Below are 27,915 nucleotides of genomic sequence, written 5' to 3'. Positions count from 1 at the left end.
AAAAAAGTATTTTTTCAAGAAATTATCATTAGCAGCATTTTATAAATGAAAGAAGTAGGTAGAAAACACACACTTGCAGCATAAAAGGCAGTTCTTCCCAAGGAAGGGCATCTGGCAACTTCACACAAGGATTAAAAAAAAAATTCCATTTAAAAATATTTATTAATGCAGAAAAATGACAACCTAAATTTTTGTTCTGTGAGCATTAATCGTACGTCATCATTTTCTCGGTTCACGGGGGTCAGTGTGGGGGCTCTAATCTCTGTGTAACAGGAAGTGGATCAAAGGCGCTCTTGTGTTCCAGCTCTAAGGTTTTCTTAACAAATTACTAAAAGTCTAATTTCACTGAGAAATGTTGGCTGAAAATGCAAACAGGACTTTCAGGGGACTTCGTTGCTGCTGTTCGGCTGGAAATACTTTAGGTGAAACGAGGGAGGAGGAGGGAGGACCCCAGGCTCTTGGGCCCTCCGGTCCTGCCCAGCGCGGGCTCCTGTCTGCCTTCCCAGCCCCAGGCAGTCACGCTGCCCTTCGATCCTGCCCTGGCAGGCAGAGAGAGGGGGAAGCGGCAGGAGAAGCTGCCTCCTCCTGCCATCCCAACCCCAGGTAAGCACAGCTGGAGGGTCCTGGAGGCACCAGGCAGTCCTGTCGTGAGTGAGATGCTTTTAGCCAGCAGATCCCAGGCTGGCAGCGTAAGCGAGGTGCTTTCCGGGTGACCTCATCTGGACCACAGCCCTCCCTGGGAGGAGCCCAGGTTTATTAACCACAGGACTATACTCGGCTCTAATATGGGAGGAGATTTCAAGGAGAACCAGAGCAAGCAGCACGTGGGAACTGCCACAGGCAGAAATGCCCTCAGGGACAAGGAAGTGTCCTCTAGTTGACTCTTTTTCCAGAGTCTAGTTGTGAGTTTTCAAAAGGTCTCCGGTTGCAACTTGGGCTGCTCTCATGCGAATCAGGGAAGGGGTGGGTGTTCCAGGAAGGAAATCCTTCCGGTAGCCATCACACCATACCACATATACTGATCTGGGCCATGCCTTGCAGACTTCCTGGCCTCTGTGTTTATTTAATAGGTGAGCTGGGCTCAGCCTTGAATTCCACGGCCAAACTTCAGCCATGAATCAGAAGTATGTAAAGGTCATTCCTAGGGACTGAGGTGCAACTCAGACTTTAAAAGACCTCTAAAAAAAATTTCTTAAGACACTTCCACAATGCATTATTTAACAGACTCTCCTGATCCTGGAAGCAAGCCTTAAAACCAAAAAGCCTTAACCAAAAAGCATGAGCAAGTTAAGAACACTTGTGCACTTTTCCAGGTTTAGGACATTGTTCTGGGTCCTGCCTTCAGACCGCATAGCCGCAGACTTTGGGGAAGGGAAGTGAGGAGTCCTGTAGTCAGACGCACAGCAGCTTTTTTAAGAATGATCAGCCCCTGTGCTGACAGGTGAGGCTTGATGTGGGTGCTCAACCCACCTGTGCCCGATGACAGCTTTCCTGGAGGGTCTACCCGAGAGACTCCAGACTGTCCCAGGGTAGCAAGGATGGAGCTCCTGAGCTTTCCACCCTGGGAAGGCAGGCGGCTGACCTGGCTAGAAGCACATGTTACGGTCAGGCCCAAAGCTGTTTGCAAGCAGCTGGTGAGCTCAGCAAAGTCGTTCAGGGGCTGAAAGCATGTTGCTTTGCTGTGCCTCTTCCGTGGACTGCCTCCCAAGTCAGAGTGGAAGCCCCACGAGGGTAGAGACCCTGCTGCCCCGCTCCCTGCTGGGCCCTCAGCTGCAGGCACGGAGTCATGGGACGCTGTACGTGAACAGCGGCCTGGTTAGGCTCTGGGGGTCCCGGGGCAGGGAGGAGGTCAGTATACCCCGCTAAGGAGACTGGGTAGGCGGCACTGCCCACCCACAGCTGGAAGCCACTGGCCGTGCTGGGCAATATGGGTTGGGGGGAGGAGGGCCCCTGATCTCCTTCGGGCCTCCCAGCCACGGCCGCAGGCCACAGGCAGAGACCTCGGTGAGACGGCAGCACCAGCGCCGTGTTCTCCCAGCGCGGCCACTCCCGGCTGTCCTCCCGGGTCAGCCCAGGCCCCTGCTGCTGTCTCACGGGGATGCTCCCGCAGACACCACCCCCCACTCTCCGAGACTCCCTGGGCCACCACCTCCTCTCCCATAAGCTGAGTTCAGACCTGAGCTCACAGGGGACCCAGGAGTGGTTCCCTGACGGCTCCCTGAAGTTCCAGCCGCGTCCCACAACACACCTGCCTCTCAGGGAGGCAGCTTTCAGGGAGAAGAGTCCAGGGCCAGCCGCCCAGTCCAGGCCCTGCAGATTCACTCTACCGCAGAGACCAAGTTCTAGGCCCACCTCCCTCATTGACCTGCTTTGTGACCTCAGGGTCTTCTTCTTGGAACAAGATATGCTTCTCTCTGGCAAAGGCACCCCAAGTTCCTGCTCTCCTCAGAAGCTGGGCAGGCGCCACACGAGTGAAGCAGGCAGAGTGTGGTGCATGATGCAGACTCATTTTGTTTGTAACTAAACTCATAGGAGTACTCGTCACTTCTTTGAGGAAGGAGGCTCATTCCCATTTTTCTTAAAACATGAGGCACCAAGAAACAAAAAAACAAGCAAAACCGTGAGGAGCCCTTTTGCTGGAAACAGTGATACCGAGAAAAAAAAGAAATGCAGCATGCACAGTAATCGATGGTCGCTGTGTTGCGGTCGTGGTAGGGGAAGGCTTAGGGGAGGGTGGGCTCCGCAGCAACCTGGAGGGGTCGCCCCCCCGGGAAGGGGGTAGCCCTGACTTAGGTCCAGGTCAGGTAAGGATGGGGCCCAGTGCTGTCAGACCTTCTGATTTCTAAGAAAAGCTGAAAAACTAGATTTCTCTGTGAAATCTCCAGAATTTAAAAATCTGCTTCACATTTAAAACCAATGACGTGGGCCAAACCAGTCTGTCTGAATGCAAGCACAGCCCTTGGTCTGCCGGTCTGCAGCAGCTGGGGCAGCTCAGCCCTCCCGCCCTGGGGGAGCCGCGGGGAAGGATGGGTGTGGACGGGAAGAGCAAGGCCTCTGTCCCCTGGGGACCCACGGGGCGTCCAAGTGCGCCCACCCAGCTCTGCCAAGGCCCCCAGCGGGTTGGTGACAGACTGGCTCCGGGGGGAGCAGAGCCCCATGAAGTTCAGTGAATGGCAACTGGGCCTCATCCTCCGCCCAGTCTAGGCAAGAGGATTGGTTCCAAGGACAAGCAGCGGGCCAGGAAGCAGAAGCAGGTGGGGGATCCTGACTTTCACTGCCCCTCTTGCCCCTCACGGTGCCTGGAAAGGAGGAGAACCCGCGGAGGTGAAGTGACTGCAGGGGAGACGTGGCCGGGCACCAAGGATGCGCCTCCAGGGTCCCCCTCCCTGAGAGGCCTGACCTGGTCCTCCCCACGCCCAGCCCACCTCCAAACTCCCGGGCTGACGTCCCGAGCCCCAGGGCACCAGAACGTGGCCTTATCTGAAACTCAGGTGTACCTAGTGAAGATGAAGTGACTCGGGGGGCCCCAATCTAGTGTGGCTGATGCCCGCGCAGAAAGGTGAGATGTGGAAACAGACACACGTCCTGGAGAGCACCCTGTGAAGAGTCAGGCCAAGCATCTGCAAGCCCCAGACCGCCAACCGACCAGCCACAGCCAGGGCGCGGCCTGGGATGGTCTCCCTCACAGCCCTCTCGAGAAGCCCAGCCCGGCCGCCCAGTCCATGGGACTCCACCGCAGCAGCGCCAGCAAGTGGATCAAAGACCCGGACCAGTTTCCCCTGGGTTTGACTTGGGGCCCAGAAGGAGAATGAGTCCCAAGGGGAGTGAGAGCAGATGATGGAGGCGTTCAAGGAGACGAGGGAGCAGGCCCCGAGGCCGCGGCAGACGCTGGGGCCTTTCGATCTGCACAGCCCTCCCGCCAGGCCCCTGGCGGCCCACACAGATGGCCCTGGAGGGTGGGCATTCGGGTACCCCTCCCCCGCCCACCAGCCCCGTCTAGAGCCAGGGTGGCTGTGATCCCCTTCTTCAGGGCCTGAGCAGTCTCACTCCAGCACGTGGAACGCTATGTTGGGGTGGCAGGCTGGCCTGGGGCTCCGGTGGACTGCAGTCCTCTCTGATGTAGACCTCGGCCTCTGATGTAGACTTGGCCAGCCCCACCACCAGAGCCGTGCGGCTTCCGCTCCCCAGCAAGGGCCATTCCCACCTGGGCATATGGCCGTCAGCTCACAGCCATCCCTGAAGCTCACAACTCTCCCTGAAGACGTGTTCCCTGCACGAGGGAAACTGAGGCACAGAGGGCCCAGTCACTGATCTAAGGGCTTGCCAACGGCTGCTGGGAGCGTCGGCCTGGAAGCTGCTTCCAGCGCTGTCCCCCCGACGGCCTCCACGTGCTCACCGTGTCCCCGCCGGGGGAACTCACCGGGATGCTCCGAGCCCCTGCCGTGGGCGCCCCCGGGCCCGCACCCAAGGCCCAGACTGTCCCCAGAGAGGGTGCGTGAGGGGGAGAGCAGGGAGAAGAGCAGCAGAAAGCCTGCACTGTGTGCCGCACACAAACAAGCCGACCACAGAGGCGCTGAAAGGAGGCTGTGTGCGGCGGGCGGCGCGGGGCGGGGGCGCCGCATAAAGCCGTGTTGTTCGGGAAGGCCGGGGCTGGGCACCGCGGGGCAGACAGGCAGCCTTTTATCCTGCAGCCTGGGCTTGGCCTGAAAACTCTTTTTCTGAAAAGGGATGGTGCCCCGGGTCGTGTGTCCAGCTCTCCCCCACTCCCCGGGGGCCCAGCGGGTGCTGGGGGTCCGGGTGTCTCACGATACCTGGGTTGCAGGTGGGCCAGGCAGGCCCTGGGAGAAGGGGCACCAGAACTGCACCAAGGGGCTTCCCCGGGGAGAAGCCTGTGTTAACAAGCCCACCCCGCGGTCCCCAGGGAGCAGCGTCCCTGGGGGCAGAAATGAAGGCGGCAGGACCTGCTTGCTTCCATCCCCAGTAGGCTGCTGTGCGATGAAGTCAAAATCAGAAGCCAGGTCCTCTGGCCTATCCCAGCTGAAGACATCGTAACAAACCCTTGACGCGCAAAATCCCAAAACCGAAACCAGGCCTGGCGGATGACAGGCCACAGAACCCCCCGAGCACAGCCACATGCTGCCGGCCCGGCCGCTGCAGGGGGACCAGCTCTACCAGCCCGGTGTTCACGGTAGGAGGACCAAAGGAGAAGAGGCAACGGGCGGGAACAGGAAGCGTGTCCGGAGCTGTGCCTCGCGCCTCCACTCTGGAGGTTTGGGGGTGTGGACAAGACTGCCCCAGCCTCCACGCATCCCTGATGTCCGTTTCAGCGGTGCTGTGACCCCGCATGGCTCCTAACTGTGAAATGAGCCCGCTTGCATGACGTCACCAGCAGCCCTGTCACCAGAAGCAGGAGCCAGCATAGGTGGGCATTCCAAGACATCAGGAAAGGGGGACAGTGGATTGAAAGTACTGAATTACCACCCCGAACTCACAACAGTGTGCCACTAGTTTCTGGGCTACTAATTTGACCCTCTACTGAGTCCTGACATGGACCGTCTGCATCCAGGCAGATCACTTCTGCTCGGATGAGGGCACCATTTCCAGGAAGTCACCAAGAGGCGCCTCCTCGGTCCTGCCGTACCAAACCCTGCCTCGCCTGTAGTGGTCGGCTGGGTGGGACCAAGAGCTTCAGCTCTGATGAGCAGCACCAGCAACTACGGCACACAAGCTGCTCGAGGTTCAGCCTTTCGTAGATTCGACAGGACATTTCTAGACTTGGCCTCTCAAGTCTGAGACCTCAAGGCACCTCAGGTGGGCTGACAGAATGTGTTGCCCACAGGGAAGATACACTTAGGCCATCTAAAATATGTTATCTGCTCTCGGACCCAACTTACATAAAAAACCAATTTCAGATGTAACACTCCTTTCTGTAAGGATTAACCTCAAAATACTATTTTGCTGTTTTATCAAAAGAGAAGCAAGACCATGGATTTACAAATAACCTCAGATATCACTATCCCAGAGGCAAGATTTCAAAATGTGCCTTTTATAATCTAATAATTTAAGAAAGAAAATCACAGCTGTTCCCCTCTGTTTACAAAATGGCAAAAGATTATATTGCCAGAAACAATGAAAGTCACTGAGCTGTTTTGTAAACAAAGCAATCATAATAAAAAAAAAAAAAAAAACCTGTTTTATACCCATTACTTCTTTTTACTGATTCAAGCCATTTCCCCTCTCCCTGCCGGGCATGGAATTTTTCCCCATTTACAGTTGAGGATGCTTATACACACAGAGGATGACTGGCTTATCTCCAGTGATATGGTTAGTTCAAGAACACAAGACTCTCTAACTCTAAACCTGTTTTCTTTCCCACCCTCAGTTGACCTGACAACTTCCAAATCCACTGCGTGTTTCTTAAACTAGCCAAGTCCACACAGTGAGCCCTAGAACTAGTACCTCTTCATGAGTTATAGCCTACACCCCCCGGTTTTATGCTCATTAAACACCGTGTTTATACTCATCACGCTAACGGTGCTCAGCCTCAGGGGGTGAGGTCCTTGAACAGCCCCAGGGCAACTTGTCCTTCTGCGTGGCCAGTGCCTCTCCGACAAGGCCACATGTTGGGGACGTCACTGAATACATGATCTGGTGTGATCAAGGAGAGGGAGAGACGACAAGAAGGAAGCAACTGTGAAGGAGGCAGGGACATCAGCTTCCTGGACCAGAATCACCAGGTCAGGATGCCACCAGCCTGGTCAGAAATGCCTTGTGACTCTGGGCCACAGCTCTTAGACCAATGCTGCCCAAGGGAACTCTCTGCAATGACAGCAATGTTCTAGATCCGCCCTGTCCAGTATAGTAGCCACCAGCCACACATGTCTACCGAGCACTTGGAATGTAGCTAATATGACTGAGGAACTGAATTTTAATTTTATTTCATTGAAAATTAAATTGCCACATGTGTCTCGGGGATATGTTACTGGACAGCAGACTTCAACTACCATTTGAAATCTCCCCCTGGGTGTTTCCTGGGCCTCTCACACCCAACAGGGCCCCAGTGAACTTTACCTTCCCCATCCCAAACCCGGACCTCCACCCCAGTATTCACTATTCCCACAAATCAAAGTACCTAATTGCTCAGGTCAAAACCATGATGTTACCCTCAACTCTTCTCTTTCCCTCACTCCCAGCATTTATTCCCTCAGCAAGTCCTACTGGTTTTACCTCCAAGACATTTCTATCTACTTCTCTCCACGCCAAAGGCCGCCCAGTCCAGGGCACTTCTTTCTGTCATCTGGACCACAGTGACGGCCTCTTAGCTCTCTTCCTGTTTCCGTTCTTGACACCCTTCAAGCCACTATCCATGTGGCAGCCAGAATGTTCCAACAAGCTACAGAGCGATGGTGTCAGTGTTCCACTTACAGTCCTGCAGCCCACTGTCCTCAGAGCAGACGCTGAGCCCCCACAATGACCAGCGAGCCCCCCTGAGGTCAGGCTCTCCCCGCTCCCCCCCACCCCACACTCTCCCTTGCCCGCCACGCTCCCAGCAGCCCCAGAGCTGCCCTCTGGATTCCAACCCTGCCATACCCCAGGGCCCTTGTACTTGCTGTTCCTCTGCCTAGAATGCGTTTTACCCAGTTCTTATGACAGCTCCTTTCCACCCACCAGACACCAGCTCCCCAGACAGGCCTTCCCGGACCACTCCCGCCAGAAGCTGTGGCTGTCATTCTGTTGCAGCCCCCGATCTAAAGTTTATCTGCTATCTATTCATCCACCCATCCATCCATCCAAAGAATATTCTGTTACAGCTCTAACCACCACCCATTATTGCCCTATCTTCCTCCTCCATTCCATGGGTAGGTACGCCCTGTGAGGACAGCAACCAGTGGTCTCTTTATCCCCAGCATTAGGCTCAGCGGGGGCATGAGGAGACTGGGACCACTACGTTTGCCGCTGAACAGAGGAGGGAGAGGAGGCAGCCCGACCAGCCCCTGGACCACTGGGGTGGTTGCCAGGCTCCATTTTGGAGACCATCTGTCCCTGACCAGTGCACGTGTTGTCCAAGTGAAGACAGAACGAGGGCAGAGGTCAGTGCAGACCCCACCTGCCCTCACTGGGGGGAGAGGCAACTCTGAGAAACTGAATGTCGCCACTTGCATGCAACCATAGGGGGTCAGTGGCCTGACCCAAGAGTCTGAGCATGTAGCAACTTAGACTCTAAAACCACGCATTCCTCACTGCCTAAGAGGGACCTGCCTTTTCTTAGCAGAAGATGGGCTGAGAGGGCTCATAATCTTCCCATGTCAGTTAATCGCCATGCTCCGTTTTACAGAGCTCACATGATCTCACTGTAGCCACACAAAATCCTGCACTGGTGCAATGAATGGGGAAATAAAGGCCAGGAGAGTTTTCTGACTCATGCGACGTCACTTAGCTGACGAGAGGCAGAGCTGGACCAGAGTTACGGGTCCCCGGACTCCCCCACTCTCCTGGAAGGGGACAGGGTGGGCGGCGCGTTCAGCACCCACGGCACAGCGGCTCTGCACGGAGCTCCACACTGGCAGCTTGGGGACGCGGATTCTTCAGTAACCCCAAGACCTGCCCATCAAGCCGCTTTCAGTGACTCCAGCTCTCCCATCTCCATTTCCCCTCCGCCCTTAAACTTCCAGGACAGTGGGTTGCAAAGTTCATGTTGCTTCTGAAGCACACAGAGAGCGTGTTAAAAGCACAGGTTTCTGAGGTCTTGCCTTCAGAGATTCTGATTTTGTAGATTTGGGGAATGGCCCAAGAACATGAAATGTATATATACATATAGACACATACACACACACACTACATCTATCTCCTGGTTAAAGTGAAAGTGTTAGTTGCCTAGTCGTGTCTTTGTGATCCCCTGAACTGTAGCCCACCAGGCTTCTCTGTCCATGGGACTTTCCCAGCAAGAATACTGGAATGGGTTGCCATGCCCGGCTCCAGAATATCTTCCTGATTCAGGGATCGAACCCAGGTCTCCTGCATTGCAGGCAGATTCTTTACCATCTGAGTCACCATGGAAGCCTGTGTATGTATGTATGTGTGTGTGTATATATATGTGTGTGTGTATATGTTATATATGTATATGTAAGTTGTATATGTACGTATGTAATATATGTATATGTGTATATATGTATGTATACACACACACTGTCTCTCACACACACATCTATCTCCTTGTGTTAATTATGTTAATTAATTCTCTAATTTAGTTATATTTGTATTTTTCCACCCCAATGAAACATCAGACTTTTCATAAGAGTCTTAAATAGAATCTCTGTTGCTACTACAGCCATTTTTCTGAAATACAGCACAATTCTCCAGTGCCTACCATATTTACTTCCATCGAGGTTATCGGAGTGGCAGAAGTTATTTAAAGATACCTGTATTGGGAGGAATAGTACCTCTCTGCACGAGACACAAGTTCAGTCCCTGGGTCAGGAAGAGCCTCTGGAGGAGGGCATGACAATCCACTCCAGTATTCTTGCCGGGAAAATCCCATGGACAGAGGAGCCTGGCAAGCTACAGTCCATGGGGTCTCAAAGAGTTGGACACGACCGAAGTGATTGAGCATGCACAGACGCCACCCATGTCAAGTTCATGTCCATGCAGAACCTTGTGAACATGACTTTATTTGGAAATAGTGTCTTTGCATTCATTACGTTATGATGTGGTCACACTGGGTGAGGGTGGGCTCTAAGTCCAGAATGACTGGTGTCCTCATAGAAAGAGGGGAAATTTGTACACAAATGTAAGACACAAGGAAGAAGGCATGTGTGATATTGTGGCAGAGACTGGAGTGAAGCATCAACAAGCCAAAGAACACCAAGGGTTGTCAGTCCCACCAGAAGTTAAGAAAGAGGTAAGTTCCCTTAGAGGCTCCAGAAGGAGCCAACCTGGCCAGCTCCTTGATTTCAGACTTCTCACATATAGAACAGCGAGAATAAATTTCTGCTGTTTTAAGTACCCAGTCTATGGAATTCTGCTAGAGCTGCTCTGAGAAAGTAATACAGGATAACTAGAAAGGTGATGCCTTGTTGCACACAACCATTCACGTGCTGTTACCTTGTTTAATTCTCCCACCCATTCTTTAAGAATTTGGGGGTGATGTCCATAAGGCAGCTACCAGTATTTTTCCAACATTTTATTATGAAACAATTTAAATATGCACCCAAGGTGAAAGAATCTTACTGTGAGTCCCTGTATTCCAACTACCTAGATCCTACCATTCACATTCTATTTCTTTTTAAAAGCCTTTTTTGTGTATATCTTGATCAAAAAAATAGCGCTAAAAATGTTAACTATCTGGAGAAGGAAATGGCAACCCACTCTGGCATTCGTGCCTGGAGAATCCCATGGACAGCGGAGCCAGGCAGGCTACAGTTCATGGAGTCGCAAGAGTCGGACACAACTTAGTGACTAAACCACCACCACCATTATATAACCCAGGGAACCCTCCTCAGTGGTCTGTGGTGACCTAAATGGGGAGGGAATCCAAAAAAAGAGGAGATACAGGTATAGCTGATTCACTTTGCTGTATGGTAGACACTAATACAACATTGTAAAGCAACTGTTGTCCAATAAAAATTAATTAAAAAAAAAAATGTTAACTATCACTTGGGCCTTCAGTGAGTTACTATCTTTTTGCTGGAAGAGGGTTTGAGATACTGCAACAATTACCAAACCATGACCCAGAGACACACAGTGAGCGGGTGCCCATGGGAAAATGGTGCCAACAGACGTGCTTGACGCAGGGCTGCCAGAAACCTTCAAACCACAACAGAATCTGGGAAGCGCAACAAAGCAAAGCACAATGAGATCAGGTCTGCCTATACAGACCATGTGATTCCACTTCTGTGACCCTCTGTTTATGTCTGAGAGGAAGACAATAAGAGGACAAAGCCGCACCTCACAGTATGTGGACACTTCTCAGTAAAATGTTCACTGTGCACCTCCCTACCTGCTAATCTCACGGCCCTCCCCCGGCTCTTGGACACCCACTCCCTGTGTCACAGCATGCTCCTGGACCCACAGGACACCTGCCTGCTTCCTGGAGTCTTTCTCCAAAGTCATCTCCTCACCACAAAGTCCAAACCAGCATTCCCTCCGTGCCCAGTTCTAGTAGGAAAATAAATGATTTACATGATTGATATTAAGATCTGAATGACCAGAGACAATTCCTTTAACCTGTCAGAGTTTTCATGCTTTTAATTGAGCAAGGATTTCTAATCTCTAGTTGATACATAATTACCATTAATGGTAAAATGATCAAAGAGGTGGGGGAAGCAATTCTTAAAGGCTGGTGCATACCAACATCTAACTCTTACAATCATGAGGTCATATCTTTAGAAGCAAGTTATTTGCCTAACCTAGAGCCAGACATCCTGGAATGTGAAGTCAAGTGGGCCTTAGAAAGCATCACTACGAACAAAGCTAGTGGATGTGATGGAATTCCAGTTGAGCTATTTCAAATCCTGAAAGATGATGCTGTGAAAGTGCTGCACTCAATATGCCAGCAAATGTGGGAAACTCAGCAGTGGCCACAGGACTGGAAAAGGTCAGTTTTCATTCCAATCCCTAAGAAAGGCAATCCCAAAGAATGCTCCAACTACCGCACAATTGCATTCATCTCACACGCTAGTAAGGTAATGCTCAAAATTCTCCAAGCCAGGCTTCAGCAATACGTGAACTGTGAACTTCCAGATGTTCAAGCTGGTTTTAGAAAAGGCAGAGGAACCACAGATCAAATTGCCAATATCTGCTGGATCATCGAAAAAGCAAGAGAGTTACAGAAAAACATCTATTTCTGCTTTATTGACTATGCCAAAGCTTTTGACTGTGTGGATCACAATAAACTGTGGAAAATTCTGAAAGAGATGGGAATACCAGACCATCTGACCTGCCTCTTGAGAAACCTGTATGCAGGTCAGGAAGCAACAGTTAGAACTGGACATGGAACAGACTGGTTCCAAATAGGAAAAGGAGTACGTCAAGGCTGTATATTGTCACCCTGCTTATTTAACTTATATATAGAGTCCATCATGAGAAACACTGGGCTGGAAAGAAGCACAAGCTGGAATCAAGATTGCCGGGAGAAATATCAATAACCTCAGATATGCAGATGGAACCACCCTTATGGCAGAGAGTGAAGAGGAACTAAAAAGCCTCTTGAAAGTGAAAGAGGAGAGTGAAAAAGTTGACTTAAAGCTCAACATTCAGAAAACTAAGATCATGGCATCTGGTCCCATCACCTCATGGGAAATAAATGGGGAGACAGTGGAACCAGTGTCAGACTTTATTTTTTTGGGCTCCAAAATCACTGCAGATGGTGATTGCAGCCATGAAATTAAAAGACGCTTTCTCCTTGGAAGGAAAGTTATGACGAACCTAGACAGCATATTAAAAAGCAGAGACATTACCTTGCCAACAAAGGTCCATCTAGTCAAGGCTATGGTTTTTCCAGTGGTCATGTATGGATGTGAGAAAACGACTGTGAAGAAAGCTGAGCGCTGAAAAATTGATGCTTTTGAACTGTGGTGTTGGAGAAGACTCTTGAGAGTCCCTTGGACTGCAAGGAGATCCAACCAGTCCATCCTAAAGGAGATCAGTCCTGGGTGTTCATTGGAACGACTGATGCTGAAACTCCAGTACTTTGGCCACCTCATGCGAAGAGTTGACTCATTGGAAAAGACCCTGATGCTGGGAGGGATTGGGGGCAGGAGGAGAAGGGGGCGACAGAGGATGAGATGGCTGGATGGCATCACTGACTCGATGGACATGGGTTTGAGTAAACTCTGGGAGTTGGTGATGGACAGGGAGGCCTGGCATGCTGCGATTTATGGAGTCACAAAGAGTCAGACACGACTGAGCGACTGAACTGAACTGAACTGAAAGGAAAATGGGTATTGCGCTTCCCTGGTGTCCCAGTGGTTAAGAATCCACCTGCCCATGCAGGGGACATGGGTTCAATCCCTGGTCTGGGAAGACTCTACATGCCTGCAAGACAGCTAAGCCCCATGACACGCCCTGGGGCAGCTCAGCCGCGGGCTTCAACACTTTGCCCAGGTGCCTACACCCTGCGCTCCATGGCGAGAGAAGCCACCAGCACAACTGGAGAGGAGCCCCTGCCGCCGCTCCCAGAGAAAGCATGCACGCGGCAACGAGGGCCCAGTGCTGCCAGAAACAAAGAGATGAATAAATCTTAAACAGAAAGAACGAACGAACATTGGGTATAAATTTCATATAGAAAAAAGTCACCAATCTTAAGTGTACTGTACGATACGTTTTGACAATTATATGCCTTCTTGTAGCCAATGCCCACATCAAGATATGGAACATTTCTGTCATCCCACAAAAGTCCCAGGAATCTGCTTTTAATAGGCCTCATTTCATTTTGATGAAAGGAAGCTGGAGGGGGATAAGTATGCAGTTCCCCTGACCAGAGGCACGTGAAGTTTTAGCTTTACAGGGCTTTGCAAGAGAGGCGCGGGTTCCCTCGCCGGCTGTCCCCCAGCTCCCCGAGCTCCCCGCCCTCCATGCACACTCAGAACTTGGCCTGACAGCCCTCCTCCAACCACAGGCTGGGGACACAAGGCAGGAAGACACACAAGACCCGCCCGCACGGAGGCAAGGCTGCCTGCCCGCGCTCCCTCCACCCGTCTCCCCATCTCGGCAGAAACACCACCATTCCACAAGCACTGCGCGCTCAGTCTGCACCTCCCCAGGGACGGTGCAGACTGTGGCCGAGCCCTGCGTGGGCTTCTCAGAGCCACGTCCCCCACCCTCCAGCCACAAGACCCCAGAACCAGGGCACGCTGGTCAGCCAAAGCTCCTGAAAGGCAGACTTGACTGTGTCCCCCACGGCTGGCAACGAGACCCAGAGCTATTGCTCAGGTCTCGGCCTGCCCTTTGCTTTCTCCAGTGGAGCAAGTGGGAGCAGCAGTCTGGCTGGAATAGAACAGAGGAGCAAAGAGGGGGGAAAACCTAACGCCTAAAACATAATAAAAAACGAGTGCTTTCCAGGGAGCTCAGCCGGGGACTCTGACAATCTGTCACTCTACAGCAGTAACCGACACAACGTTGTAAAGCAACTATCCTCCAACTAAGAATAAATTTAAGAGATGAGTGACTTCATTAGCATAGAACAGAGTCCAAGAACAGACCGAACTTCGGAACTTCTCTGGTTGTCGAGTGGCTAAGACTGCACAGGGGGCCCAGGTTTGACCCCTGGTCAGGGAACTAGGTCACATGTGCTGCAACTAAGACCTGGCAGAACCAAATAAATAAACATTAAAAAAAAAGAATAGTCCAAACTATGTATGTGAATACTGTGTGATTGTTCAGTCACTAAGTCACGTCCAACTCTTTGTGACCCCTTGAACTGCAGCACGTCAGGCTTCCCTGTCCTACACTATCTCCCTGAGTTTGCTCAAACTCATGTCTATTGAGTCAGTGATGGTATCCAACTGTCTCATCCTCTGCTGCCCCTTTCTCCTCTTGCCCTCAATCATTCCCAGCACCAGGGTCTTTTCCAGTGAGTTGGCTCTTCAAATCCAGCGGCCAAAGTATTGGAAGCTTCAGCTTCAGCATCAGTCCTTCCAATGAGTACTCAGAGTTTATTTCCTTTAGGACTGACTGGCTGGATCTCCTTGCTGTCTTCTCCAACACTACAGTTTGAAAGCATCAATTCTTCGGTGTTCAGCGTCCTTTATGGTCCAACTCTAACATCCATACATGACTACGGGAAGAATTATAGCTTTGACTATACGGATCTTTGTCAGCAATGTGACGTCTCCACTTTTTAATACACTGTCTAGGTTTGTCACAGCTTTTCCAAGGAGCAAGCATCTTAATTTTGTGGCTGCAGTCACCGTCTGCATTGATTTTGGATCCCAAGAATATGAAATCAGACAGTTTCCACTTTTTCCCCATCTATTTGCCATGATGTGACAGGACTGGGTGCCATGATCTTTGTTTTTTGAATGTTGAGTTTTAATGTGTGGAAAGGTGGGTTTTTTTTCCCTTAGTGTGAAAAGAGAGATTATTCCATAAACCTACTGGGAAAACCAGTTAGTCATTTAGAGAATTTTGAACCCAAAATAATCTCTATTTTGTCACTTGTAACACCCCCCCCCCCCATTTCCAGTAGATAAAACATTTAAGCAAAACCAAACAAATAACAGAACCATTAAGGATAAAAACTATGAACAGGACACTATTTTTATTTTTATATATAAAATCATAAAGTGAGGTGATCTTTCTAAGAATGATGATAGCTAAAAGGTTTAAATGGAGGAAGAAAATGTTAAACAGGGTAAAAGACAAACGAGAGCTGGAAGACAAGCAGTAATGTGCATGATGGATAAAGGCTCATATAGTTTATATATAAATAGTGGTATAAATCACTAGGCCTCCCAGGTGGTACAGTGGCAGAGAATTCACCTGCTAATGAGGAGACACAGGAGACACAAGGGGCCAGGTTCGATCCATGGGTCAGGAAGATCCCCTGAAGTAGGAAGTGGCAGCCTGCTTCAGTATTCTTGCCTGGAAAATTCCATGGACAGAGTAGTCTGGCAGGCTGCAAGTCTATGAGGTCGCGAAGAGTTAGAAATGACTGAGTGAGCACACACACACATAAATTAATAGGGAAAAGATTAACTATCCAATACAGACGGACAAAGGGCCTGGACAGACAGCTTACCAAAAGGGTGTAAATAATTCAGAAATGTGTAAAATATACAAGACTTTCTCTTGTAATTCGTAGAAGTGAAGTGAACAAGGAGCATTTTTTTTTTACCCATTGGCAAAGATTAAAAATACCCGTAAATATACATCTATGGTGAGGATGTGTATGATTTCAGAGGGAATTTAAATTGGTACAACCTTTTCAGAAAGCAATTTGGCAATATTCATCAAAACACAAAATGGATATAATTTTGATAAAGAAATTTCAAATCTAGAATTCTATATTACAAATTTATTTGCATGTGTGTGCAAAATGATTATGTAAGGATGCTTCTTATAGTACTGATGTAATAGGGAAAAACACCAATAGGGAGAGCTACTAGAAAGAACGTTGACAACCTAAAAGAAATGGACACCTTTCTAGAAACATACATCCCACCAAAACTGAATCAAGAAGAAATAGGTAATTTGAACAGACCAATCACTAAAAGTGAAATAGAATCTATAAAAAAAACTCCCTACAAACAGAAGTCCAGGACCAGATGGCTTCACGGGAGAATTCTACCAAACATACAAAGAAGATCTTACACTGATTCTTCTCAAGCTCTTCCAAACAACTGAAGAGGAGGAAAGACTCCCACAGGCATTCTGTTAAGCCACTATAACCCTGACACCAAAACCAAGCAAAGTCGCCACCAAGAAAATTACAGACCAGTATCTTCGATGAATATAGATGCAAAGATTCTCAACAAAATATTAGCAAACTGAATCCAACAACACATAAAAAATATACCCCACAACTGAGTGGCATTCTTCCCAAGTTCACAAGGATGGTTCAACATATGCAAGTCAATCAATGTAGTACACCACATAAACAAAGTCAAAAACCACATGATCATCTCAATAAATATAGAAAAAGCACTTGGCAAAATTCAATATCCATTCATGATAAAAACTCATATAAAAATGGGCAAAGAGGTAACATATCACAATATAATAAAAGCCATTTATGACAAACCCATAGCGAACACAATACTCAACAGTGAAAAAAAAGCTGAAAAGCTTCCTGCTAAAATCTGGAACAAAACAAGAATGCCGACCCTCACCGTTTATATACAACATAGTATAGGAAGTCCTAGCCACAGTAATCAGAGAAGGAAAAGAAATAAAAGGTATCCAAATTGGAAGAGAAAAGGTAAAATTGTCACTATATGCAGATGATGTGATACTATATACAGAAAACCCTAAGGACTCCACACAAAAGCTAATAAATGAATTCAGCAAAGTAGCAGGATACAAGATTAACACTCAGAAGTTGATTACATTTTTTTACATTAACAATGAAATATCAGAAAGGGAATGTAAAAAGACCACACCTTTCAAGATTGCACCCCTCCCCACAACAAAGCCCAGGAATAAACCTAACCAAGGATGTCAGGAAAGGACCTGACCAAGGAAAGACTTATATGCTGAAAACTATAAAACATTAATAAAAGAAACAAAAAAGGGTTCAAAGACATGGAAAGATAGTCCATGTTCTTGAATGAAGAAAACTTTCATGGCTGATGTGGAAGGAAGTACAAAATATGTCATTAGTTTAAAAAAAAAAAGCAGCAAGTTGTCAAGGAGCCTGACCATACAACTCCTTTACATGGGAAATAGAAAGAATAATATATGTGCTTCTCTGAGGTCACAAGAAATTGTTGATAGTGTTTACACAGGGACTAGGTTGGGAGGGGCACCCAATTTTTTTTGCACATTCCTTTTAGTGATTTAAATTTGTGTATGAACGATGTTCACAGGTAATTGTGACAGAGAAAAGGAGAGACAAGCTGATGGCTGGGGTTACTACCATCTGACAATATTACAACGTAATAAAATGAAACCTGACGGCAAAGTGAAAATTCAAAATCAATGCAAAAACTTAGAAAATGTCATGCAGTCAATGAAAGTGAGAGAAAACTGTTTTAGTTACACTTCCATGGTCAAATAAGGATCTGGCAAATGTAGGCTATTTCACACTGAAACACAGGCAATCAAGAAAGGATGAAGCCCTTCAAAAGAGGAGGGCTTGTTTACCAGAGATCAAAAGAGACCCTCAGCCCTTAAATACTCTTGCTAAAATGACCCTCTTTATGATCATGGTGTGAAGAGCCAACGCAAAGCTTAGAATGTCACACTGTGCTTTCATACGTTTTGTCAAAAAACCACACATGTAAAACAACACTTCAGTTCAGTTCAGCCACTCAGTCGTGTCCGACTCTTTGCGACCCCATGAACCGCAGCACGCCAGGCCTCCCTGTCCATCACCAACTCCTGGAGATCACCCAAACCCACATCCATTGAGTCGGTGATGCCATCCAGCCACCTCATCCTATGTCGTCCCCTTCTCCTCCTGCCCTCAATCTTTCCCAGCATCAGGGTCTTTTCCAATTAGTCAGCTCTTCACATCAGGTGGCCAAAGTACTGGAGTTTCAGCTTCAGCATCAGTCCTTCCAATGAACACCAAGGACTGATCTCCTTTAGGATGGACTGGTTGGATCTCCTTGATGCATTATTTGCTCAATTTAAGAATAAGCAGCCAAGCGCAATCTTAATTTTGCTGTCACTTTTTTTTTTTTTTTTTGGCCTTGCCAGGGAGGCTTGTAGAATCTTAGTTTGAGGGTCAGGAACAGCACAAGCAGAGCTCTAACCACTGGACCAGCAGGGAAGTTCCCCAAAGGATCCCGCCTGGGACAAGGGGAAGCAACTACCAAATTAGGTTGGTCTGCTGTGGTCCCTAACTTGGGATCATGGACGCTGTATTTATTCAGCCAAATGTAACTGCTCCTTATTTCTCCATGGCAGTCAGTCTCAAAGTGTGGGCCTTAACTTGACTTAAAAAACGTGAGATCTTCCTTAGGTTTTTGTGGGTAAATGATCTTGTTTCATAGAAGTTCGTTATTACACAAGACTGAAAGTGAAAGAAAGTGAAGTCACTCAGTTGCGTCCAACTCTATGCGACCCCATGGACTGTAGCCTACCAGGCTCCTCCGTCCATGGGATTCTCCAGGCAAGCATACTGGAGTGGGTTGCCATTTCCTTCTCCAGGAGATCTTCCCAACCCAGGGATCAAACCCGGGTCTCCCGCGTTGCAGGCAGACGCTTTACCATCTGAAGCCACCAGGAAGTGGGTTATTATGGACTACTAACATTCGGAATTTATAAAACAAAACTAGCCATTACTAAAATCTCCAATTCCATTTCCCAGAGGGAAACATGAGCACTGCACAACGCTAAACGATGTGAAAAAGGTTCTTCTGAGTATATAAGAATGTACAGAACTACTCCCTTTAAATTCTACTTGCTTTAAAGGAGAAAGTATGACCAATCCGCTTAGGTAATTATCAACCATGTTTGATGTAGATCGCATGGTTCACTTTTAAGTGTGTAGTCACGTGTAGTTACATCAATGGAATTTTTGGCACTAGCTTTCCTCCAACAGGACCTTAAGACGTTCTGTATGCATCACAGTTCATATATGTTAAAACAAGTCCTCCCAAATTTGCTTATTTGGTATTGCTGTTTTAACACCTTGCAATATACTATCACAATAAAGAAACAACACATTTGAATAACTGTGTTTTAGTGCAAGCCTTCACAACAACAAATCCTGAGTATGAGGTTTCTGCTTCTCCATGATAACTTCACAGCTCTTGCTAGCATCAGGTTTGGTGTCCTCCAGCCTCACTATCATGACTGAGCTTGGGTTCCACCAGAGGGCAAGAGCAGGTGGGACGAGAGGTCGTTAGAATTTTCTGCCATTTTAGATGAGCGGCAATTAGAGAAGATTGAGAATCACAGTTCGGAGATGACACGCTTTAGAGAGTTTTGCATGAAAAGACACAGGAAAGAGTCAACAGAACTGGAAACCCAGGAACCTGGGTTCTACCGCCACACATCATCCAGACACTTACACACAGGGTTACAAGTCACAGTGCTGAGAGGAAGCAGGGCTCTCAATCGGCATTTCCTATGGTTACTTTTACTTCCACCCTTGCCGGGGACTCAGGGGAAGGGGTGAACTGCAGTAGCCTCATGTGGAAGATGTTTTGCCAACTCTTTCAGGCTGATGAAAAACTGAGGGCAAAGGCAAAAATGAGGGACTCACTTGATAGTCCTCCATCCTTTCCATCAACTCACCTTTCAGCTACCGAAGAAAAAACTGGAAAGAGGTTTGTGTTTCCACATCTTACTACTTGAAGTATCTTGTGTGTGCTACTATCACCACTTTCCTTGTCAATCTGCCACCTATCTCGGCATTTGGAAATGCGGATCGAGAGCTGTCCTTGCTCGCTGCAGGTCATTCATTCATTTATTTAGACATTTATTACTTTCTGTTGGCTGGCACCAGTGTGCCAGTGTCTCCCAGGGAAACCCAGATGAGTCAGGCAATTTCAGCCTTCAGAGAGTTTACAATTTAGTCAAGAAGTTAAGACATGTAGTGAAAACAGTGAATAACAAAGAACATTTTGAATGCTGTAATGTAAGTAGAGGCCAAGCACTATGTGAGTGTGCGAGAAGGAAAAACCTAGCTCTAGATGGGAAAGGAAGGAGTCTGAAGAAGTAGAGTGGATAGTTACCTGAATTAACTCCAAATTTAACTAAATTTTCTGGGCATGGAGCTGTGGATGCAGCAATTGGGAGCCACTGAAGATTCAGGAAACCGCTGTGATATAACCATGTGCTCTTTGGAGAGCATCACAGGCCGTGGGCTGCAGGGAGAGCTGGCAGAGAGAGGCCTGCCCGGGAGACTGCTGCAGGAATGAGGGTAACGAGGCTCTGGCCACAGCAGGGGAGCAGTGGGCAGACGTCTGAAAGGAAGACTAAGGAGGTCCGTGAGGATGCGCAAGGCTCTGCCCCAGCCACTATGCTCTATCCCCCACTCCCTACTACAGCCTCCAGGTCCTTTAGGACGGAGCAGGGAATGGAGACAGCAGGACAACACAGATCAGCTCCCAGATGTAGTGCTGAGTGAAAAAAGCTGCATGGCAGGGCACGCCACCGTGGTTCCGCTGGAGCTTTGCGCACTTTTCTGGGAAACGAGGAGCAAGAGAACTAGCGGTGGAGACTGAGCATGAACAGCCAGAAGCGGTGAAGCAGGTGGGATAATGCACCTCCCTCCCAAACCTACATCCCAATACCTGGACCCATGACTGTGTTACCTTACATGGCATGGAGGACTGTGCAGAGTGGTTAAACTAGAGGCTTTGTGCTGAGAGATCCTGGACTGTCCGGTGTGTGTGTGTGGGAGCCAGGAGCACAGTGCCACCACAAGGTTCCTTATAGGCGAGAGATGGGAGCAGGAGAATCAGAGGCCAAGAACGAGGAGAGACACGAGGGCAGAGGAGAGAGCAATGTGACTGACGGCTGGAGCCAGGAGCCAGGGAACATGGGCAGCCTCTAAAAGCTAGAAAAGGGGGAAAACAAATTCTCCCCTAGAGCCTCCAGAAGGAAGGCTGCCCTGCCAACTCATTTCTGACTTTTGACTCCAGAATCAGAAGAGAACATGTATGTGTTGCTTTACTGCACTGAGTTTGTGGCAATTTGTTACAGCAGCAAAATAAAATAAATGCAGGTGGAAAGCTAAAGGAGGGAGGTATCCAGAAGCCAGGTGAACACAGCCTATCAAGGACAGGGCAGTGATCACCATGTCGAGAGTTCTGTCAGGCCAGCTGAGGACTGACCATCAGGTTTAGCCAGGGGAAGGTCCCGATGACCCTGACAAGGGCACTTTCAGTACCACGGTGGGTTTCAGAGAGAACAAGATGCTCACTACTTGTCTAAATGAATGGAAGGCAACGTATGGACCAATGGTGAATGTGTGTCTTAAGATAAATAATAAAGAAAGTGAAAATGATGGATGCTGCTCAGGCATCAGTTTTGGTTCTCTGCTGGGAATGTTTCCAGAAATGATTACTCTCAGGTGTTTCTGAGATTCCTGTCTGTTTCTTTTTATTTCCCCCATAGAGTCCTAACTTCCAGTGAAAGTGAAAGTCGTTCAGTTGTGTCTGATTCTTTGTGACCCTGTGGACTATACAGCCCATGGAATTCTCCAGGCCAGAATACTGGAGGGGGTAGCCTTTTCTTCTCCAGGTGATCTTCCCAACCCAGGAATCAAACCCAGGTCTCCTGCATTGCAGGCAGATTCTTTACCAGCTGAGCCACAAGGGAAGCCCTAATTTCAACCTTCCCCTTAATTTAGGTCTCAAAGCCCCTTCTCTGAATTCCAGGGTGACATCAGGGAGCAGTCTTGGAGCCTGTGTTTACCCCATGTCACATGGAACCACATGACTTGGGTCCCTGGCTCTCTCCCAGCTGGCCCTAGCTTCATCCTCCAGGTAAAGCCCACCTGCCACCACAAGGCCCTGGCAAGGAGCAAAGGATGGTAGCTGCTGATGGGCCAGGCAGGCCCATTTAGGGGGCCCTCCTGTAGGCTAAGCAAATCTTGACCCCCGTCAGTCAGCAGACATGTCACGTCCGCTCTGCTCTGCAGGTGGGGGCAGTTTGGCAAGTTCCCCAAGCACCCGCTTTTATCTGAACTCTCAGCTCAGACCGGCGCTCCAAGCTGCGCTGTGCTCAAGCTGCTCCGGAGCCTGGGGTGGGGTGGAAACCCTGAGTCTTCCTGCACTTAGATCTCCTCCTTAATCACTCAAGCTCTGAACCTCTGAATGGCCGGACCCTCAGAGCCTGGCAGAAGCACACATGGCACAATCTGTGGATTTCTCAGCCCCTCGGAGATATGCCTTATGGGACTAGGACACGGCATCCAGAGACATTCAGAAGGCAGGGTTTGCCCAACAGCAGGGGCTGGGAGTCAGGGCTTGCCTTCTTCCAGGGTCTCCTCAAACAGGGCTTTTCTCCAGGGGCAAGCTTAGATGTCTGCCCACAAGAAGCATTCTTGAGGTCCAGCAGTGTGAGATGGTGGGGGGAGTGTGGTCTGCCCTTTCACAGTTATTTTCCTCATCGCAGCAGGTCTGGAGTGAGGGAAGGATTCTGGTTGGACTGTGACGAAAGCTGCAGCTCTCTCACCAGAAAAATGCACAACCACACATTTTTACACATAATTTCATCTCTTCCATCAACCTCAGAAAACACTCCGCAGATCACCAGGGTTAAGAAGCTCCACTTTCGGGACTTCCCTGGTGGTCCAGTGGCTGAGACTCTGAATTCTCAATGCAGGGGGCCCCAGGTTTGATCCCTGGTCAGGGAACTAGATCCCACATGCCACAGCTAAATAATCCACATGCCACAACTAAAGATCCTGCATGCTGGAACAAAGACCCAGCACAGTCAAATAAATAAACAAGTAAATATTAAAAAAAAAAGAAAAGAAAAAGCTCCACTTTAGGTGTCTTCCAAAGTGTGATACTTACTCCACTGATGGTGCTCAGGATTTCAGGGGATGGGAGGATGAGCATTTATTTTAACTGCTCTATTTTCAAAGTGCATGTAAAACCTGTGATTTCACTGGTAATAATGCCTAGGGAAAGTAAGTGGTAAAATAGAGAGTGAGTCTACTTACAGATAAACATTAAATAGTTCAAGTCCTATGCCAATTTGGAAAAAAAACTGGGACACTGAGTCATGGATGACCTACGTCTGGGAAACACAGTTTCCATGGCCTTGGGAGGTCATTTCTTTCATATTTCTTAAAAAAAAAAAAAAAAAAAAAGCTGGTTGCAGCTCAATCAGTGGGCTTCACATCCCCTAACAACATGAGCCACTCTTACCCAAGCTTGGAGTGAGGAGCCCGGAGCGCCCGGCTGAGAAGAGGGCCAGCTTCCCTGCTCAGCCATCCCTAATTCACCTCCTCAAGTTTGCTGCTGCCGCTGCTGCTGCTAAGTCACTTCAGTCGTGTCCAACTCTGTGCGACCCCATAGATGGCAGCCCACCAGGCTCCACCATCCCTGGGATTCTCCAGGCAAGAACACTGGAGTGGGTTGCCATTGCCTTCTCCGCCTCAGGTCAGAGGCTATAACAAATTTTGTCTCATCCCACAGTATGTTGGCTCAAACAAGTCTGACTTGTTTCACATGTGTGTGCTTTCCTGTGAGTGTGAATGAATGTGTGTGTAAGTGTATACACAGAGGGGGTGTGGTAAGGTGGGGAACAGGGGAAACCAACGGGGCTGAGTCTTGTCCCTGCAACTTCACGGCAGAGCTCCAGCAGGCTCCTTGCCGAGGACTACACTTGGGAAGAAGGATTCTGAGGATGGGCACCATTCAGAAATGAGCCCCAAAGAAGAGAGCTGGTTCATGATGCTCCCCTTCCCTGTCAAGGCCCCTCCTTGTCCTCACGTTACAGAAGCCAGGTTCTAGCCTCAACAGGTGTCAGCGTCCCTGGTCAAGTCTGAGGAGAGGAGAGAGGTCGAGAAGGCAGCACAGGGCTGCTAGGAGGGCTTAACCAGAGAGAAGAACAGAAGTGTCTTCTCTGTGTTCAGGCCTTACAAGGAGGGCTTCTCTCTGACAGGATAGCTTCTCTAGATTTCTCCTCTGGCTACCTCTCCTCCTCAACATAAAGACAACCCTACACTTGTTTCCAGAATAGAAATCAAGCAACTGGAGTACTGGGTGATTATGGCCATAGGTCAAGTTTGGGCCATGGGTTTGTAAGTATGATGTTAGTTTTCTCCCCCATATCCTCAGGCAGGGGCCCAGTTACAAGGACACCTGAAACACGGCACACTGGGACTCTTGTAGTGACAGGTGAGAGCAGGCGTAGGTAGCAAATTTAGACTCAGTATTCTCTGAAGGTCAGCTAAAGCAAAGCAAGTGAAAGTGAAAGTCGCTCCGTCGTGTCCAACTCTTTGCGACCCCATGGACCAAAGAGTCCATGAAATTCTCCAGAATACTGGAGTGGGTAGCCTTTTCCTTCTCCAGGGTATCTTTCCAACCCAGCGATTGAACTCAGGTCTTCCACATTTCGAGCGAATTCTTTACCAGCTGAGCCACAAGGGAAGTCCAAAAATACTGGAGTGGGTAGCCTATCCCTTCTCCAGGGGATCTTCCTGACCCAGAAATTGAACCGGGGTCTCCTGCATTGCAGGCACATTCTTTACCAACTGAGCTATGAGGGAAGCAAAGCAAAACAAAGCCAAATCAAACCATAGCACTGGGTGGCGAGCAGAGCCAGGAGGTGGGGCCATCTCCGGAGAGATACTCTGGACGGGCACTGGGAGGAGAGGTCACACCCTAGGCTCCTGTTGATAGGTTACAATTATAATATAAAATGCCTTCCATAAGCCATCACATGCCTAGAAGTCTCTAGTATTCTGGCCTATGCCTCTCATTTCCGGCACTCAGCTTCAGTTAAACCCCCTTCGGCATGATCTGACACCAAACGTCAGCTTCCAAGATTAAACTGGACTCCTGCTGCAGAATAGTGAGTCCTATCATTTTACCTATGAAGTCTCCCAAATTCAACCTTCCCCTCTTCTTGGGGAAGCCAGTGTTACCTCTCACTGGGGCTACAGGCTAGCCTCCTGCCTGGTCTCCACACACCCACTTTGGCTCCCTCCACTCCTCGTCATCACTGCAGCCGGGATGGTCTTCCAAAGATGCAAATCTGACTACGCTATATCTCTGCTTGAATCCGTTCCCTGCCTTCTGGTTGTTCTTAGAATCATGCCCCAAATCCTGAGCACAGCCTGAGACTGATCTCCGGCCTCCTTCCACTTCCCTCTCCTTGCCCACCAGCTTCTGGTCACATTGGTTTTATTTCTGTCCCTTGACTCTGCCAAGTTCTTACCCTTCAGAGCCTCCAGGTATTCTGTTCCGTCTGGAGTGTTGTCCTCACCACACTCCACCTGGCTAAAGCCAGGTATCCACTGATTGGCTCCCAGGGTAAACAGCACTTTCTCCAGAAAGTCCTCCCTGATTCACACTCTGATGGCACCAGGTAACTGAAGAACTACTGTAGCCTGTTGGGTCCATGAATGAGACCATATTGTTTTGTCCATTGGTACCTCAGTCCCTTGGTATCAGTGCCTAGCTCAGCGCTGCCAATCATTAACATTTCAAGAGAGTGAGTGAATCAATGATCAAAGAACTGGGCAGGATGACTCAGTGAAAAGACACCTGGAACAGTGAGCGTCAAGTCCTTTCATCCAAAGACCTAAAAGCATTTGCTGGGGCCATCTTGAATGAAGAGCCAGAAGCAGGGAACAACTGTTGGTTTATGTCCAAGCGTGATGGCTCCACTGTCCTCAGTCCTGCAGCTGGGCCTGGGGAAGGCCTGGGGAAGGTCATTTTGCCTCAGGCCCAGGCCTACCCAGAGCCCAATAGATAAGATCATCTCCCACACCCAAAGGTCCTTGCAATATACAGGGTACTGATTTTGGAATCAGACACACTTGACTTTTCTACTATCTAGCTCAGATTCCCTCAGATCACAAACTGACCTCGAAGTAGTGTTTCTTTGGGCCCCAGTTTCCACATCCTAAAATGGAGAAAATAAAATACAGACAGCAGTTTGAATACCATCACGAGCCTGGAATGCACAGCTGCATGCTGCTCAGAGCGCTATTTCCCTCTTCCCAGCAAAACTGGCTTACCCCGTCACGTCACTCTGCTGGACACCCAGGCCAGCATGCAGGGCATGAGATGAAGGGAGGTTTGAAGGGCGGGAGGACACAGGCCGTCTAAGACACAGCCCCAACTTTTCCACTCGGCCAGGGAAGCCCTGGCACAACACAAGGGTGGCAGAGAGAAATCCAAACTAACTGAGAAGGGTGACCAGTCTGTGCCTTTTGGATGCAGGAGCAGTGAGATGGGGAGGGGAGGACAGGTGAGCCTGGAAGCTATTATTCAAACAGAAACGAAGCGTAGTTGCAAAAAGGGAGAGGCTGATAAGGGAACAGGAAGGAAAGACTGGGTGTGTGAGGGGCTGGGAGGGAAAAGTGATCCAAGACGTCAGATGGCCAGAGGGGCAGCAGGAACCAGTATGAAGGAGGAGATACCTTGGGAGGTGGGAGAAGTAGCAGACAGCAGAGGGTCAGGGGAAATGCTGGAAAGGGGCAAATTCCTGGTTGGGAAGCCAGCGGGGGCTGGCAGGGGCTTGTACCAGGAGAGAAGGAGGTGGCTGTCACCTTGGGCCCTCCTGGAGCGCAGGTGCACGGGGCTCGCGGGCAGTGGAGAGGCGGTGGTGGGGGGAGGAAGCAGGGGTGTGGGACCACCGCCCGGTTGTACCTGGGGGTCTCCTTGCAGGTCGCCCACGTAGTACTGCTCCAGCCAGCGGCGCGCGTTGGCCGAGTGCCGGTGCGGCGGCCCGTCCAGGTCTGCGCTCACGTCCTGGCCCGCGCGCGCCCACAGCAGCTGCTCGCCCCCCGGGTGCTGCCGCACGAAGCCGGTGAGGTCGTAGAGGCGGGCCCCGCGGCGGACCCAGCAGGCGCCGGCCGCCAGGCGCCGCTGGACCTCGGCGGCGGAGAAGCAGGCGGCGGGGGGCGGAGCGGGGGCCATGGCGGTACAGCGGAGCTCGCGGCTGGCTCGGCGGCTGCCCGGCGCGCCTCTGGCAGCCCGCGGCAGCCGCCGCCTTGACGGGCCTGCCGCCACCGCACCTGCTCATTTGCATGCCGCGCTCCCATTGGCCGCGCGGCGGGACTCCGCGGGGGCCGCTTCGCCATTGGCCGGCGGGACGCCTGGCAGACACGAGAGGGGCGGGCCGGCGAGGGCGCGCTCGGCCAGGTGGCCCGAGGCAGGCCGGGGGTCCGCGCTCCGCCAGGTGGCCCGAGGCAGGCCGGGGGTCCGCGCTCCGCCAGGTGGCCCGAGGCAGGCCGGGGCCCGCGCTGCACCGGGTGGTCCTAGGCAGGCCGAGGGCGCGCCCGCCGGGTGCGTCTCGTTGCACGAGAGCACAGGAGCAGGCGGTTGCTCGAGGCGGGGCGAGTCCTCCCGTCGTCGGCGGCGGTCCGGACAGACGTGCTCTTTGGCCTAATCGCCACCGCCGCTGCCTTATCTCCGCCGATCTCCTAGGTCGCCACTTGGGAGAAACCTTAAGGTTTCCATCCTTAGGCTCCAGGAGTGGGTGACGAGGAGGAGAGACAGGGTGACAACTAGAGTAACGCAACCAAGACGCTGGCCTCTGGCGCCCCCAAACCCTGTAATCACAACACATAATATTTTAATAATAAATAAATATTTTAATATTTAATAATGGGTT

General features: G+C 49.9%; 1 protein-coding gene across 1 annotated transcript in view; it reads right to left on the bottom strand.

Annotated features, from left to right (window-relative positions):
- Positions 1-27,279, bottom strand: part of FA2H (fatty acid 2-hydroxylase) — a 55,506-nt gene extending 28,227 nt beyond the window's left edge. The window contains exon 1 of the mRNA XM_043437056.1: positions 26,949-27,279. Coding sequence (XP_043292991.1) covers positions 26,949-27,218 — 270 coding nt within the window. The 5' untranslated portion in view covers positions 27,219-27,279. The remainder of the gene's footprint in view (positions 1-26,948) is intronic.
- Positions 27,280-27,915: the final 636 nt, after the last annotated feature.

The sequence above is a fragment of the Cervus canadensis genome, chromosome 18, assembly GCF_019320065.1.
Source record: "Cervus canadensis isolate Bull #8, Minnesota chromosome 18, ASM1932006v1, whole genome shotgun sequence".
Taxonomy (NCBI): domain Eukaryota; kingdom Metazoa; phylum Chordata; class Mammalia; order Artiodactyla; family Cervidae; genus Cervus; species Cervus canadensis.
The sequence above is the reverse complement of the archived record's forward strand: the minus strand, read 5'-3'. Positions and strand labels throughout refer to the sequence as shown.